We start from the raw sequence: 13,384 nt of genomic DNA on the forward strand, positions 1-13,384 counted from the left end.
CATTTTAGCAAGCTCAGTAAATTAGAATTAACGCAAGTAAAGCGTGGGGGGGGGGAGAGTCACGTCAAATGTTCGTTACTCGAATTACTTTAAGAACAAGAACTGGAAATGTTGTACATAAAATGGGATGTCAAGCAAACCTGCTATTAATAGGAACCCAGGGGGGAGTTATCTCTACAACTTCCCAGCATTTTCTGATCAGAAGACCGCATCACATTTCACCTATCTTCTTCCCCGGAAATTTCATTTCATGAATTTTTACAATACGCTGTTAGATTCCCCCGATTTAGACAGCCTAATACAAAAATATTTCAAACATTTTAGTGCTGATAATAAGAAAGGACAGTCTACTTGATGCATGAACATTAAAACAATTTTGTGGTGTAGACTAATTAGAATTAACGCAATCTTTTATATTTTCTTAAAAGTCTCAGTAATCATTTGATAAATATTCATTTTTTATTATTATTATGCAAGTTTATGCATAACTAAATCATAGTAAAACTGATTATATATACATATTAAAGCTAAAAATAAGACAAAACGAGATTTCAAAGCGCATCCACATGACCATCAAACTTGATGAAATTTCTCAAATCTTCAAGTAAAAACAGATTAAATTTCTTAGTGTATATATGAACATTAATAGATTTTGGCATAAAAGGCATCAAACTTATTGTTTACGTATCAATATTGAGTTCGATTTATGAAATATGCTTCTGATGGCTCAAACACAAAACAATTAACTTTATATTATTACATGCTGCTCGTAATACATAATATAATCGGCTAGCTACTTAACTTCCTAAGATTTACAGGCGTTGTGGAACATATTGAAATTTCCTAACTAAAACACATTTGAAAGGTTTGATAGATATATATATATATATATATATCTTTCACGAATTTCTCAGAACCAGGGAATCACGCTTGTACACCGAATTTTGAGCGTTATTACCACCACGTTCTTGCTGAGGGACTACAAAAAAAGATTCTACTTATTATAATTTGTATTCTAGGATTTAGTGATATGAGTATAGCTTTTGATGTAGTCATAATCACTAAATTTCAAAATGTATACTTAATTATACTAATGAGATGAAAGGTAAAGTCTATTTCCTGATAAGTATATTCACTTAACAGTAGATTATGATATAGTTAGAAATTTGACTATCGTGATTATAGGTATTACTTTTCCAGGGGAACATGAATGAAAAAAATCAACTACAAGTTATAGATTATTAAAAGCATAATTATGATAATTCCAAACATAATTTACGAATTAGTTATAACCATAACTTTTTTTTCGCCCTATATTTCATACTTGTTGAAAACATTATTAGACAGCAGTGTTTTCTTGAATTATTTACCGTAAATTTTGTACCCTAAATACATCCGAAGTATTCTGTATGATAGAAACTGAAGTCAAATTTCGACTTTAGTTTCTACTTATATATAGAATATCGATGTTTTCAAACATTCATTCAAAATAACAAATGCGCTCTGAGTTTGAAAAAGAAAACAATCCAATTTCTCTAAATATATCAATAGAAAAAAGATATTTCATTTCTCTAGTTGCATCTTTGACTTTTTCCTCATTTGCTCAAAACATTCGATGCCACTGTTTCGCGCGAGGAATTTAATATTATATTCAGAGGCAATTAAATATCTATTAGAAAGAATTTCAGCTGATATTGTTTGAATATACATATCCTAATATGAATCAAATTGATTTTTCACATATTTTCATGTAGACAACTGGATTTTATTTACCTTTTTTTTGGGGGGGGGGGGGGGGAGGATGGACTAAGTCCTTGACTCTTTATCCCTTCATCTGATTGAAGAAAATGTATGGATGGAGTGTTATTTAGCTATAAGCTCTGGTCATGGCTGGGTAACGGCAATAGCCGAGCCTCAGTTAAAACTTCATTGGCTACAACATTGCCATCCGTTACCCTGGACTTGGTTCTAAGCCTAGAACCAATTACTGATATCTTTTATTTACCATCCTTATAAGGACTGGCTTAAAGGGACGAAGCAAGAATTTTTTTCATCTTCCCCCTTATCTGTAGAGGACAAGGTGTTGTTTTGAGCTATTAAAGCTCTGATGATGGCAGGAGGGTAACAGCAATAGCCAAGCCTCAGTTAGGACTTCATTGGCTACAGCATTGCCATTCATTACCCTCCAATGATATTAATCTTAATCACCGCATCTCACGGTCGATCACTCAATCAAATCCTTTTATATTTAACAGAGATAGACACACTCACACAAAGCATAGTCTATTGAAGGATGCGAACAGAGGAAAAGTTCATAATGTGATATTTGCAATGCCATTGAAATTGATATAATGTAATAAAAGGTGTTTAATATTATAAATTAATTAGCTGTAAAATTTAATATGTATATTACATTTTATGATTTGCTAAAAATGTATAATTAAGAAGCAAAATAAAATCAGAGGAAATTAAATTTTCTACTAAGAAAATATATAAATATTAAGTGCACAAAATAAAAAATGAAAACAAAAATCAATTCATATATTGATAAATAATGATGAGGTTGGTTTTATATATATATGTATACATATAGTTTTTATTTATTTATAATGGTGAGAATTGTTAAGTGGTTGAACAGAGTATTATTTATTACACCATTTTCATTAATATAACAATAAACATCAAATAATTCCAAAAGTAATCATGTAATTACTATAAATATTTTGAGTACTTTTTCGGAAGCAAGCCAGTTCAAAAGGGTTTCTTTCTATAAAACAATATTCACCCGTATTTTCTTTCTTACCATAAATACATTTTTTAAAGGGGTAGAATGAAAGATTTGGAGAAACTATTGTTACTTATTATTTTTGACATGTTTCACATTATATATATTATTCAAATTATGACTTATTTTTGAAAACTATTGAGATTTCAACTTGGTGTAAATGCATTCTGCACGTAAATGTCACTAATGTCAAATGAACTGCTAATTATCACGTATAATGTGATCATGTGTGTTATAGACTGGTGTTCCTAGAAAGTTAAATTTACAAGATGACATTAAATGATTGTGAGCAACAGAAACAGTGGAAATTATTCACACTATTTATCATATGTTAATTCATCATTATATTATATCGGTACTGGTTAATAAATAATAAAAAAAAAACATTTTTAGCGGAAACAATGAATAGTGCATGTAATAGGGAATACTATATATTGTCATGTAATAATAATAATAACGACGATGATAATGATACGCAGCTAGGATCCCCTAAGGAATAAATATTTCAAAGATAAAGATTTACATGTCACTAACCATAAGAGAATTGTTTAGCAAATTGAGTAGACTTCTCTATACTAATTGTTACGCCTACTAGAATTCTCTAATACAGGGGTTCTCAACCTTTTCCAGTGGCGTACCACTATATTTAATTGAAGATATTAGATGTACCAGTAAGTTCACCAGTAAGTACGTGTACCACCAGTAGTACACGTACCGTACAATACGTGTACAATACACGTACACGTATATTGAGAATCCCTGCTCTAATACATTCTGAAATTCAACTAACAATGAAAAAATACTAATAGTAAACTGTTTTTATATGATATTGAATTATCAGGATTTTATTTTTTTTATTTTAATTTTTAACCAAAAAACTATTTGAGAAAGCAAATAAATAATAAACTAGATAACAGTAAATAATAACAATAAATAATAACAATATTAAGTAAATAATAATAGTAAAATGATGAAAAATACAATATCGCAAGAAAATGTTTTATATTTTCTAAAACCACGCGATTTAACTTTTCTCAGGTATAAATATCAATATAAATACATCAATAGTTCTGAAGATCCTATATAAAAATGCTATATTAAAATTGATCAATATGATTTTCTTCTATTTCAAAATAGTTTTATCTAGTTAACAAATATGCATGTTTCATAATATCAAATTAAGTGCTTATGGATATCTCGTTTTTGTTTTCCCTACTTTTATCTCTGTTATAGATAAATCTTATTATAATCTTATCAATGTATTAACTTATGTAAAACTTATCATTTAAGAATAATATGTAATAAAGAAACATATTGTAGCTATTTATAAGGAAGCTAAGTAATGTGTTTAAGCATTATATAGGGAGTTGTAAGGTTTTTCTTAAAGAAAATTTATTCATTAAAGACATACAAAAAAGGACACCAAATATAATAATATATACATGAGGTATGTAATCTAGTAAGAAATATCGATGAAGTAATCTTGAACTAAGATTATACGATTATATGGCGGTGATTAATACCCTTGGAGGGTAATGGGTGTCAATGCTGTAGCCAATGAAATTCTAACTGAGGCTCGGCTATTGCTGTTGCCCTCCTGCCATGATCAGAGCTTTAACAGCTCAATAACACCTTATCCCTACACTGTCCTCTACAGATAACGGGGAAGATTAAAAGCATTCTTGCTTCGACTCTTTAAGCCAGTTCTTATAAGGACGATGAAGTAATATGTTAACCGTTGTACAAAGTATATAGAGAATGTGCTACGTATAGAAGTTATTACTTCCAATTGTATAACATATACTGTGTAAATTAGTAAAACAAGCTAAACTATAATACACTATCATATTATAACTGTATGGGTAGACTTGGATTATTTTTGGGGTAGGGTGATTATAGATACATATGGACATGAAAACTTCCTTATGGGATGAAAGGCATATTCAGAATATGTATGTATATTAATGATGTTCTAAGGTGCTGTAGTTAATGCTAAAAGTGTCCAATGAGAATGCGTGACAGAATTAAATATTAAAAAATGCAAAATGAGGAGTAAGGATTCAGTTTATTATCATCAAGATGAAGAGAATACAAGTTATTGGTGGAGAGTCAGATTCACAGCAAAAGCCATGAGTCTTCGAAACAGCTGTAATAACTTTCAAAAAAGACATTAACGAACATATTTTTGGCTTGACGGGCGATCATTTCTTACCGATATACAAAATACAATATGTGCAAAATATACACAGAGAGTCAATTGGCTCCGGAATAGCAGGGAGATTAATAAGGTCACTCCTTGTAACCATTGTCAGTTGGGTGATGGCACAGGATACAATTCTAGGCATTGAAACTTTGCTTTACATTAAGTATTTGTATTTCCGAGTGTTACAACAATGCCCTTAGATTATTAAATAGATTCCAAGCCCCGTCATTCAGCGTTTTAATATAATCGATAGATAGTTCTTCTAACCATAATGGATAATATCACTTAACTTCTAAATATCACACATTTTTTACACTTTAGGTTTATTAGGAGGCCGCAATTGTTTTTACTAACCATTATAGAAAGAAGAAGAAGAGAGGAAAGCGGTTCTGTCTTGCCACAGAATGTATTAAATAAATCGCTGGCTTGAACCACCATATCTGATGGGAGAAGCCACACCTTAACTTCTACCGCTTTTCATTAGTTTGAGTGCCCGCCTTTAGCGAGTAGTTTTCTCTGAGTGCTACCAGCAATGATTTAAAGCTTGTTTGACTTAACAAGTCAGGTATCGACTTTTTTTTGTTGTTTTTTTTATTCCCTCTTTTCATCCCGTATATCCGCCACTAAGCAGAGCCTATTAACTGTTTACAATAATCATTCTCATTATAGGAGGGATTCTAGAAGAAAACTGTACAATTCCAAAACTGGCGCGAGAACACACACACACACACACACACATGCAATCATTCATGTCGATAGGCGCATATATATATGATCAACTGGTATCCATTTATTTCCCCTCCCCCCCATCATATACACAGATACATTCACGCACGCACCTACCCACACTCACACATAGAATGATTTGTTGGCTAAGCCTAAAAACAACACACGATAACATAAAAAAAATCATCGGGGGTATACGAAACAATTTATTGCAAATGTTTACAATATCAATATAACGATGACTGTTTGCAATTTGTTTTCAACTGAGAAAAATTGCTCTAATATAAAGTTTCGACAACGTGATATTTAACTAACCGCATTTGAAATATTTGGCAATCAGGCCTCCTCATTTAAATCTTTTTTATTGTTTTTTTTTTTAAGCGGTCGAGTAAAAATATACAAGAAAAAGGTGTAAAGATTTAATCACAAGAATATAATACACATAAATTAGTACTATACACAAACATCTACAGAAACAGATGCAAAAAACTAGACTTGCATCATCTATCTACACCAGCCATCATATAGAAAGACCTATTAGAGAAAAGGGACAATCTTGATCCTGTTCTAAGGTAAAAAGTAGTCTAACAATGGGGGAAAAACAGAATAATTATTTGGATACATTCAGTCTTGTCTGAGGCCTGATGTGAAGGGTATATGAAGACTCAACACCCTAAACATTATAAAGAAATGACGGGGGGAAAGTATTGTATTACTGAAAGCAAATAGTATTGATAAGTATAATTCAATCGAAGATTTACAAGTACTAAGTTGAGTAGTTTTCGGGATAATTATCAAAATGAAGGTCGTAACTTTACCGTTTATGATTTAGCCCTTTAAGTTGTCACTGAGTATAAATAATATTATTTTTTCTTCTCCCTATCTCGCTTTCTCTAAAAACTATAAAGATATAACATAAAACACTGAATTTAACCCTGAGCTGTAAACAAACAAACAAAAAAAACCTTGTAAAATTCACTCTGTGTGATAGTTTACATACGTAAATTCATCTGTTAACAATAATACAATTACTAATACAAAGGAAAAACATATAAGTTAAAACTGTCCAGCAAATAATCGAATACAAGTCATTGTCCAAAGCACCAGTCATTGCTGATACTATTTTTGAGAAGAGCTAATTGTACATCAACACAGGAAGTCGACCAGATTTGCTGTTTCACGATGAATTACATGTCCATAGAGGTGGGAGATGACTGGTCATAGAAAAGTTCACCATACCACATCTTTGCATCATCTGTGAGACTACTTGTGACACACTAAACCTGGAGCAGTCCATGTTCCTAAGGCTTGGGAAGAAAACAAAGTCTCTTCTCACATTAATCTTTTGCACAATGTCGGGAAACACATATTTTCTGCATACACACGCACACACATACACGCATACTCTCACTCACGCACACACACACAACAATATCTGAATCGCTCCTATCCAGCGAATACAGTCATTGTCGCTTGGAGTGATCCAGGATGATGTGGATGTCACAGTTCTGTTAGCCCATAGTCATCTTTGGGATCCATCTGAGCATGAGATGGGGGCATCATATGTTGTGATTGTTGTGGAGGGGGTGGAGGCGGTTGTTGCTGCTGTTGTTGTTGTTGTTGTTGCTGCTGCTGCTGTTGTTGTTGTTGCTGCTGCTGCTGTTGTGCGTGGTTGGATGCCTGGTTGCCTTGCTTCTTTTTCACGTTCTTTGTATTGGGTAGTTTGTTATCCTTTTTCCACTTCATCCTCCGGTTCTGGAACCAAATCTTGATCTGTCTCTCGGAAAGACAGAGGGAGTGAGCAATCTCAATACGGCGTCTCCTCGTAAGATATCGGTTGAAATGGAACTCTTTCTCTAACTCAAGGATCTGATGCCTTGTGTATGCTGTCCTTTGCCTCTTTGGTTCTATGCCTGTGAAGTTGCCATTGGCTGCAAACAGACAAAAGACACAATCAACGCTTTTGACCCCCTGAGAACAAATCGTTCGTAAAGTTACCACTACAACTACATTTAGGCCTAACTGTGACAAGCAGGCGCAAACACTATATTTCCCCTTAGAGCCGTGTCAAATAAAGGGGACCGAGTCACAGCCCTAGAGAGAAACACAGTGAAGGACACTTACACAAAAACACACACACACACACACATACACACACACAAGGAGAGAGGACACATTTATCTTTACCAACAAGACATCGCTACCGACAGCCTTAGCGTCCCGGAGAGCTGCAGCTAACCCTTTTAGTATCTAACCCAACGCTACAATGTCATTAATCGCCAGAAAAGGGCTTTCCTTTCCTAACCCGCGATAAGAAAAAGGGCGGGAAGACCTAAGTGCACGAGCCGTTTTGATTTATTGTTATTGCTAGTGGGTAATGTATGCAAGGGAGCGTTGGGCTGACGCTCTCCTTAGAATGTGACAAAACGTATAATTTATTATTATGGCGACTATTTATCCCCGCACGGACACGTGGCCTCGCGGCCACACTCGCGCTTACCAAGTTTTAACGCACACTGGCTCACTTCGATAGCGTCTCTCCTTACCTGTGTTCACGTGCACTTTCTTCATCCAGGGGTAGATGACGGGCTGTCCCGTGCCGGAAACGTTGCAGTCCGAGTTGGGTCCTGTCTGTTGGTCATGTTGCGAAGGTAGCTGTTGCTGGTGAAGGGGATGAGGATGGTGAGGCGGAGGCGGAGGCTGATGCTGTGCCGGGTGCCGCGGGAGGACAGCGCCGGGTGGCGGAGACGACACCGGAGACCTATGCTGGGATGGCGGCGGCGGTCCCGTAAGCATTGATCCAGGGCTGTGATGGTTGGGAACAACATGGTCGACCGCTGACAGAGTGTTCGGTCTGGAGAGAGGGGTGACTGTGTTCTGGGTCAGACTGCACGAATGCTGATAGTAGTGGGGTGAACTTCCATGATTTGTGTAGCCCGGACCGCCGTTTTCCTGGCCATAATTCACATTGGCATGGGGACCGTTGACGTTGTAACCGTAAGGATGGTGCTGGGGAGTATAGTAGTCGCCTCCATGGCTAGGAATATAGTTACCTTGCGAATATTCCTCACTTGGTGGAAATTTTGGGTCCACATACGGAGGAGAGTTCATCAAAAACGAACTCATGATCATTAATTTTTGGGTGAATTGGATGGAAATAATTTTTCTTTGGGGTTGTCGTTTAACTCTAGCTTGACTCCGCCTTCCACCAAAAATTAGCATATCACATGACAAGCGCCGGCCTATCGCGCGCTTGTGTGCTGACCCAGGGCGCATACGTCACGATGATCGATGACAGAGCCACACTGCCTCAACATGGCGAGCTGCACAATACCTGTAGGTGCAAAGCGCTCGGTTTTTATAATTTTTTACACCAAACAAACCGTACTTGCTCCTCGTGCGAGCTGTGATTACCTGCCTTAATAGTTTCTTGAATGTCGCAAGATATTTCGGTCGACCAGCGACGAACAAGAGACGTCACCTTGCCATGTCTGTCGCCCGTGGCACCGGGTGGAGCCTTCGGAACGGTGTGGTCTACACAAGGCGTTAGCACCAACCACTGCCCAATTAACAGGTAACAGTTTTTCTTCTATGCTGACTAATTATTTTTGCACTTTTTCTACCCTCCCTAGGGCGGAAGGGTGAACACCTTTGGGAGTATTTGAAAAAAAGAAAAAAAACTTGCAGAAACCAAATAAATATTTGCGAACGAATTATTTGACCCAATTCTGTATTTTTAAAGTGGCCTTCCCTTTTCCCCGCCAAAGCATAAATCTGTAGGTGATCCATCTCTTTCCGTTTCTGATTTGTTTATGTTGACATATTCAAGCTTCGTTGTCAAGCCTAGGGTCAGCCAATAATAGGAAGAAAAAGGAAGGGCTGTTTGGGTGATTCGTATTTCCTCCCTCACGTTGACAGTCTCTGGCTGTCAACCCCCAGATCCCATCCTACCTCGTGGCAGATTGACCGATGAGATTTGGTCAATTAACCGGTCGACATGAAACTTACATTCTGACCATGAGTTGGTTCATAATCAATCAACTTCAAAGATTCCTGACATACACTAGTATTAGAAATGAAGATCACATGATCAAATTTCACACACTGACTTGAAAAGAATAGGTAAAGGAAAATGTTAAGTTAACAAATCTATAGTAAATTAAAACTAATTAATTATTAATTTGATAGGAAAATTAAAATTAATTTATATATTCAAACTATTGTACAGATTTAAAATTTCACACCAAAGAATAGCGCATCTAAAACTAAATAAAATTGTAATGTCTCCTAACTTTATTTCAAAAACTTTACCTTTCCAATGGTATATTTTTGTTATTCATGGCGTAAAAGTTCTTCGAACACGTGGGTTGGTTATTCTCCTAAAGAAGCATTATGAAAAAGGCATCAGATTACGATAAAATAGATATAATTGGTTGTAAAGATAACAAATAATTATTAAAAAAAGTTTTAAGAACTTTGACCTAAAATATATATCTTATAAAATGAGTGACTTATTTTTCCACTTAAAAAATGCGATCACTTTTAAAAAAGTATATGATCATTTGTTAATGAATTTTAAAAAAAATGAACACATTTATACAGGTGCAATTAATTCTAGCATGCTACAATATGTTACCTGTGCTATTTTATAGCTTCTGGTCTCTTATTGAGCAGGAACTGACAGATCACTTCTTCGTAGGCATGAAATGATAAATAGATTTGGAATAAATCAAATATTCTTAAGAGGTTGATGTTTTAAAAAAATACCTTTGGCGATATCAACAGGTATAAAGTTTACAAACAATCGATACTGAAAGTGAACTTGGCTCAGTTGATTAATGTTTTTAGAGGAAAAAAAAAAAATTCGCATCTCAAAATGAAAATTTCTTCTTACAACGTGGTGACATTATAGTAAACAACACAATATGAAACCCGTACAAACTCACTTAAGTTTATAGTTTAGGATATCCTTTGTTAACCCTTAAATTGCCTTGAAATTTCTTAATACAGAAAAAAAAAAAAAAAAAAAAAAAAAGGAAGGTTAATAAATCTAAACAGTGAGTTATGATTAATTGCAAAATAAATTTCAAATAAAATATGTTCCATGGTATTCTCAATAATTATACATCGTCAAAATGTTTTAATAATGTAGGTTATCCCATCTTTAGTTTAATTATTAGGTGTCATATATTTTAATAATTATTATTATACCTTCAACAGTTTATCTAATGATAGTAAATTATTATATTTTAAATATAATCTATATTTTAATAATTATTATTTATTCAGCATTTTATGTTACATATGATGCTCAGAAAACAGATCATTATACGGAACAGTTAATTGCAAACACTTTTAAATCAACAGATTTAAATGACAGTATAAATTAACTTCGGAATTTTATTGGTATCCAAGTATGGATCACCATTTATTGCTTGCAGCTTTACAAGAACAAGACATAAAATTCACATTTAGTAATAAAGATCATTGTTATAGATAATGTCTTTAAAGACAGACCGATGAATTGCTGTCAAAATTCTCACCGATCGATGTAGGAATTGAGTACTGCTATCTAATATACATAATGAAAAAATAGTAAAAAAAAGTAAGTAATCCTTGTTATTATAATGATTATTAATATCAACAACTGGATTATTTTTTGACATTGAGTTTCAGTTTTGGAATCACATGCAGCATAGTCCTAAAGTTAACCATGGCAGGAGTGCGATTTAGGCATGCCTTCGTCACTATAGTCTAAAATGTCATTACTAGATCTAACTTTAAGAAATTAGCAAATGCCATACATACTTTAATAATCTGTCAATAAGATATTGTTATTTTTAATATGATAAAAAGTTTTTAACTAAATAAGCACTCTAAGTATTTCAAATATTTTATAGAATATTTACTTATATAAGCTATACTGACAAGACAGTCTCGTAAGAACTGCTGTTTAAAATAGTAACTGTAAAATGAAACATACAGTTACCGCAAGCGATAACTCATATAGGAACTTTGCATTCATAATAATGTTATTTAGTTACTTGATAAACCAAATTATTAACCTGGTTAAAATTAATATTAATTTTGTTATTTGTAAGCCCGATTTATAATTAATACACAATCTATGAACACATAACTTAATATCTGAATATTTACCGAATATGTACATTTGGCTAACGTAGCGACACCTGCATTTTTGAAAATAATAGCCAAAAACGACATAATCTCGAAAGCAAAAATTTTCAGGAGAAAAGTTGCATATACTACAATTAATTATAGTTCATAAGTGGATATGTTAAGTATTTTATTAGCAAATAGCACATAATTATGATAATATGGATTTCGATTTCAGTATTACATATACTGTACATACAGCATGGAATTTTTGGCCATTCCAAAAAATACAAAACTTTTACAAAGCAAGAAATACTTTTAAAACAAATACAATCACATATGTAATTCTTTAATTAAAAAAAAGTGAGTGTATTGTCAAACGTTTCTTGATAATAAGATCAACAATTGTTTTCAAATAAAAATAAACGAAAATCAATGTTAAATGAAATTATATCAACTTATAATAATAACAACAACAACAACAACAACAAAAATTGGTATTCGAGTATACTTAGGATTGATATTCAAATAAGTTGCTAACTTGCATATATTAATTAACATTTCCAGCGAAAATATTCACAAATGATTTCCTTATAGTCCTTATAAGGACTGGCTTAAAGGGGCGAAGCAAGAATGCTTTTCATCTTCTCCGTTATCTGTAGAGGACAGTGTAGGGATAAGGTGTTATTGAGCTATTAAAGCTCTGATCATGGCAGGGGAGTAACAGCAATAGCCGGGCCTCAGTTAGAACTTCAGCTACAGCATTGCCATCCATTACCCTCCAAGGGTATTCTACTCATTACTCCTACCCTCACAAATGATTTGGTGTTTTATTAAATATTTTAACCATCCCTTATATACGTCAATTTGCACTATTTGGAACTAAATTAGCTAACTGATTATTATTATTCTAGGGTTTCGGCTTACATACTGAATCTTTGATCACATCATAACTTAAAATGGCCTCGAGCTTTAAAATACTACATTTCTGTTTAAAAATTTTTAAATACTAATAATGATATAATTGTTATAAAACAGTTTTTGAATTAGTTAGAATCTATCGGTTTATTTATGATTGTGGTACTATTTAGAAGGTAAGATTTGCCCACACTGCAAATATTACATTTTTACATTACTAGAGATTTTGTATTCTTTGGGATTTAATGAGTGTTTTCTGTATGCATTTCACCAAGATATCAGATAAGAATGAGTGTATAAAGAAAATGTATGATGTACATCGCTTGATGGGGTAAGATCAAGAACATTACACTTGGGAATACAAATCAGGCTGCATGTTACAGATGAAAGGATGTCCAGAAGAAGGAGAAAATGAAGATGACCATAGATTCCGCTTTAAGAATGGTGGAATTCCCCCCCTCCCTCTATTTGTGAGATGGGAAATGTTTAGGGGTTTTACGCCGGTCTTCAGAATGGTCCAGGATTAGGATTTTGAACCTGATATGAGAAGATGAAATTCATGAATTAAAACTCTGTCGAACACTGCAAATCTTTCTTTTTAGTATGAATTATCTTCAAACAAATTTGTAACAAGA

General features: G+C 33.7%; 1 protein-coding gene across 1 annotated transcript; it reads right to left on the reverse strand.

Annotated features, from left to right (window-relative positions):
* Positions 1-4,831: 4,831 nt before the first annotated feature.
* LOC150100168 (homeobox protein Hox-D4a-like) lies at positions 4,832-8,846 on the reverse strand. The gene is made up of 2 exons (XM_090402534.1): positions 8,261-8,846; positions 4,832-7,645 (listed from the first exon to the last, which is right to left on the reverse strand). The coding sequence occupies exons 1-2, from the start codon at positions 8,844-8,846 to the stop codon at positions 7,215-7,217; spliced, it is 1,017 nt and encodes a 338-aa protein (XP_090258660.1). The 3' UTR covers positions 4,832-7,214.
* Positions 8,847-13,384: the final 4,538 nt, after the last annotated feature.

This window comes from Typopeltis vanoorti, chromosome 13 (genome assembly GCF_054136105.1).
Source record: "Typopeltis vanoorti isolate ZY-2024b chromosome 13, IOZ_Tvanoo_1.0, whole genome shotgun sequence".
Classification (NCBI taxonomy): Eukaryota; Metazoa; Arthropoda; class Arachnida; order Uropygi; family Thelyphonidae; genus Typopeltis; species Typopeltis vanoorti.

Coding starts and splice junctions, on each gene's coding strand:
- LOC150100168 (XM_090402534.1), bottom strand. CDS start 8,846: ATGATCATGAGTTCGTTTTTGATGAACTCTCCTCCGTATGTGGACCCA. Junction 7,646..8,260: donor GAAAGTGCACGTGAACACAG/GTAAGGAGAGAC, acceptor GTCTGTTTGCAG/CCAATGGCAACTTCACAGGC.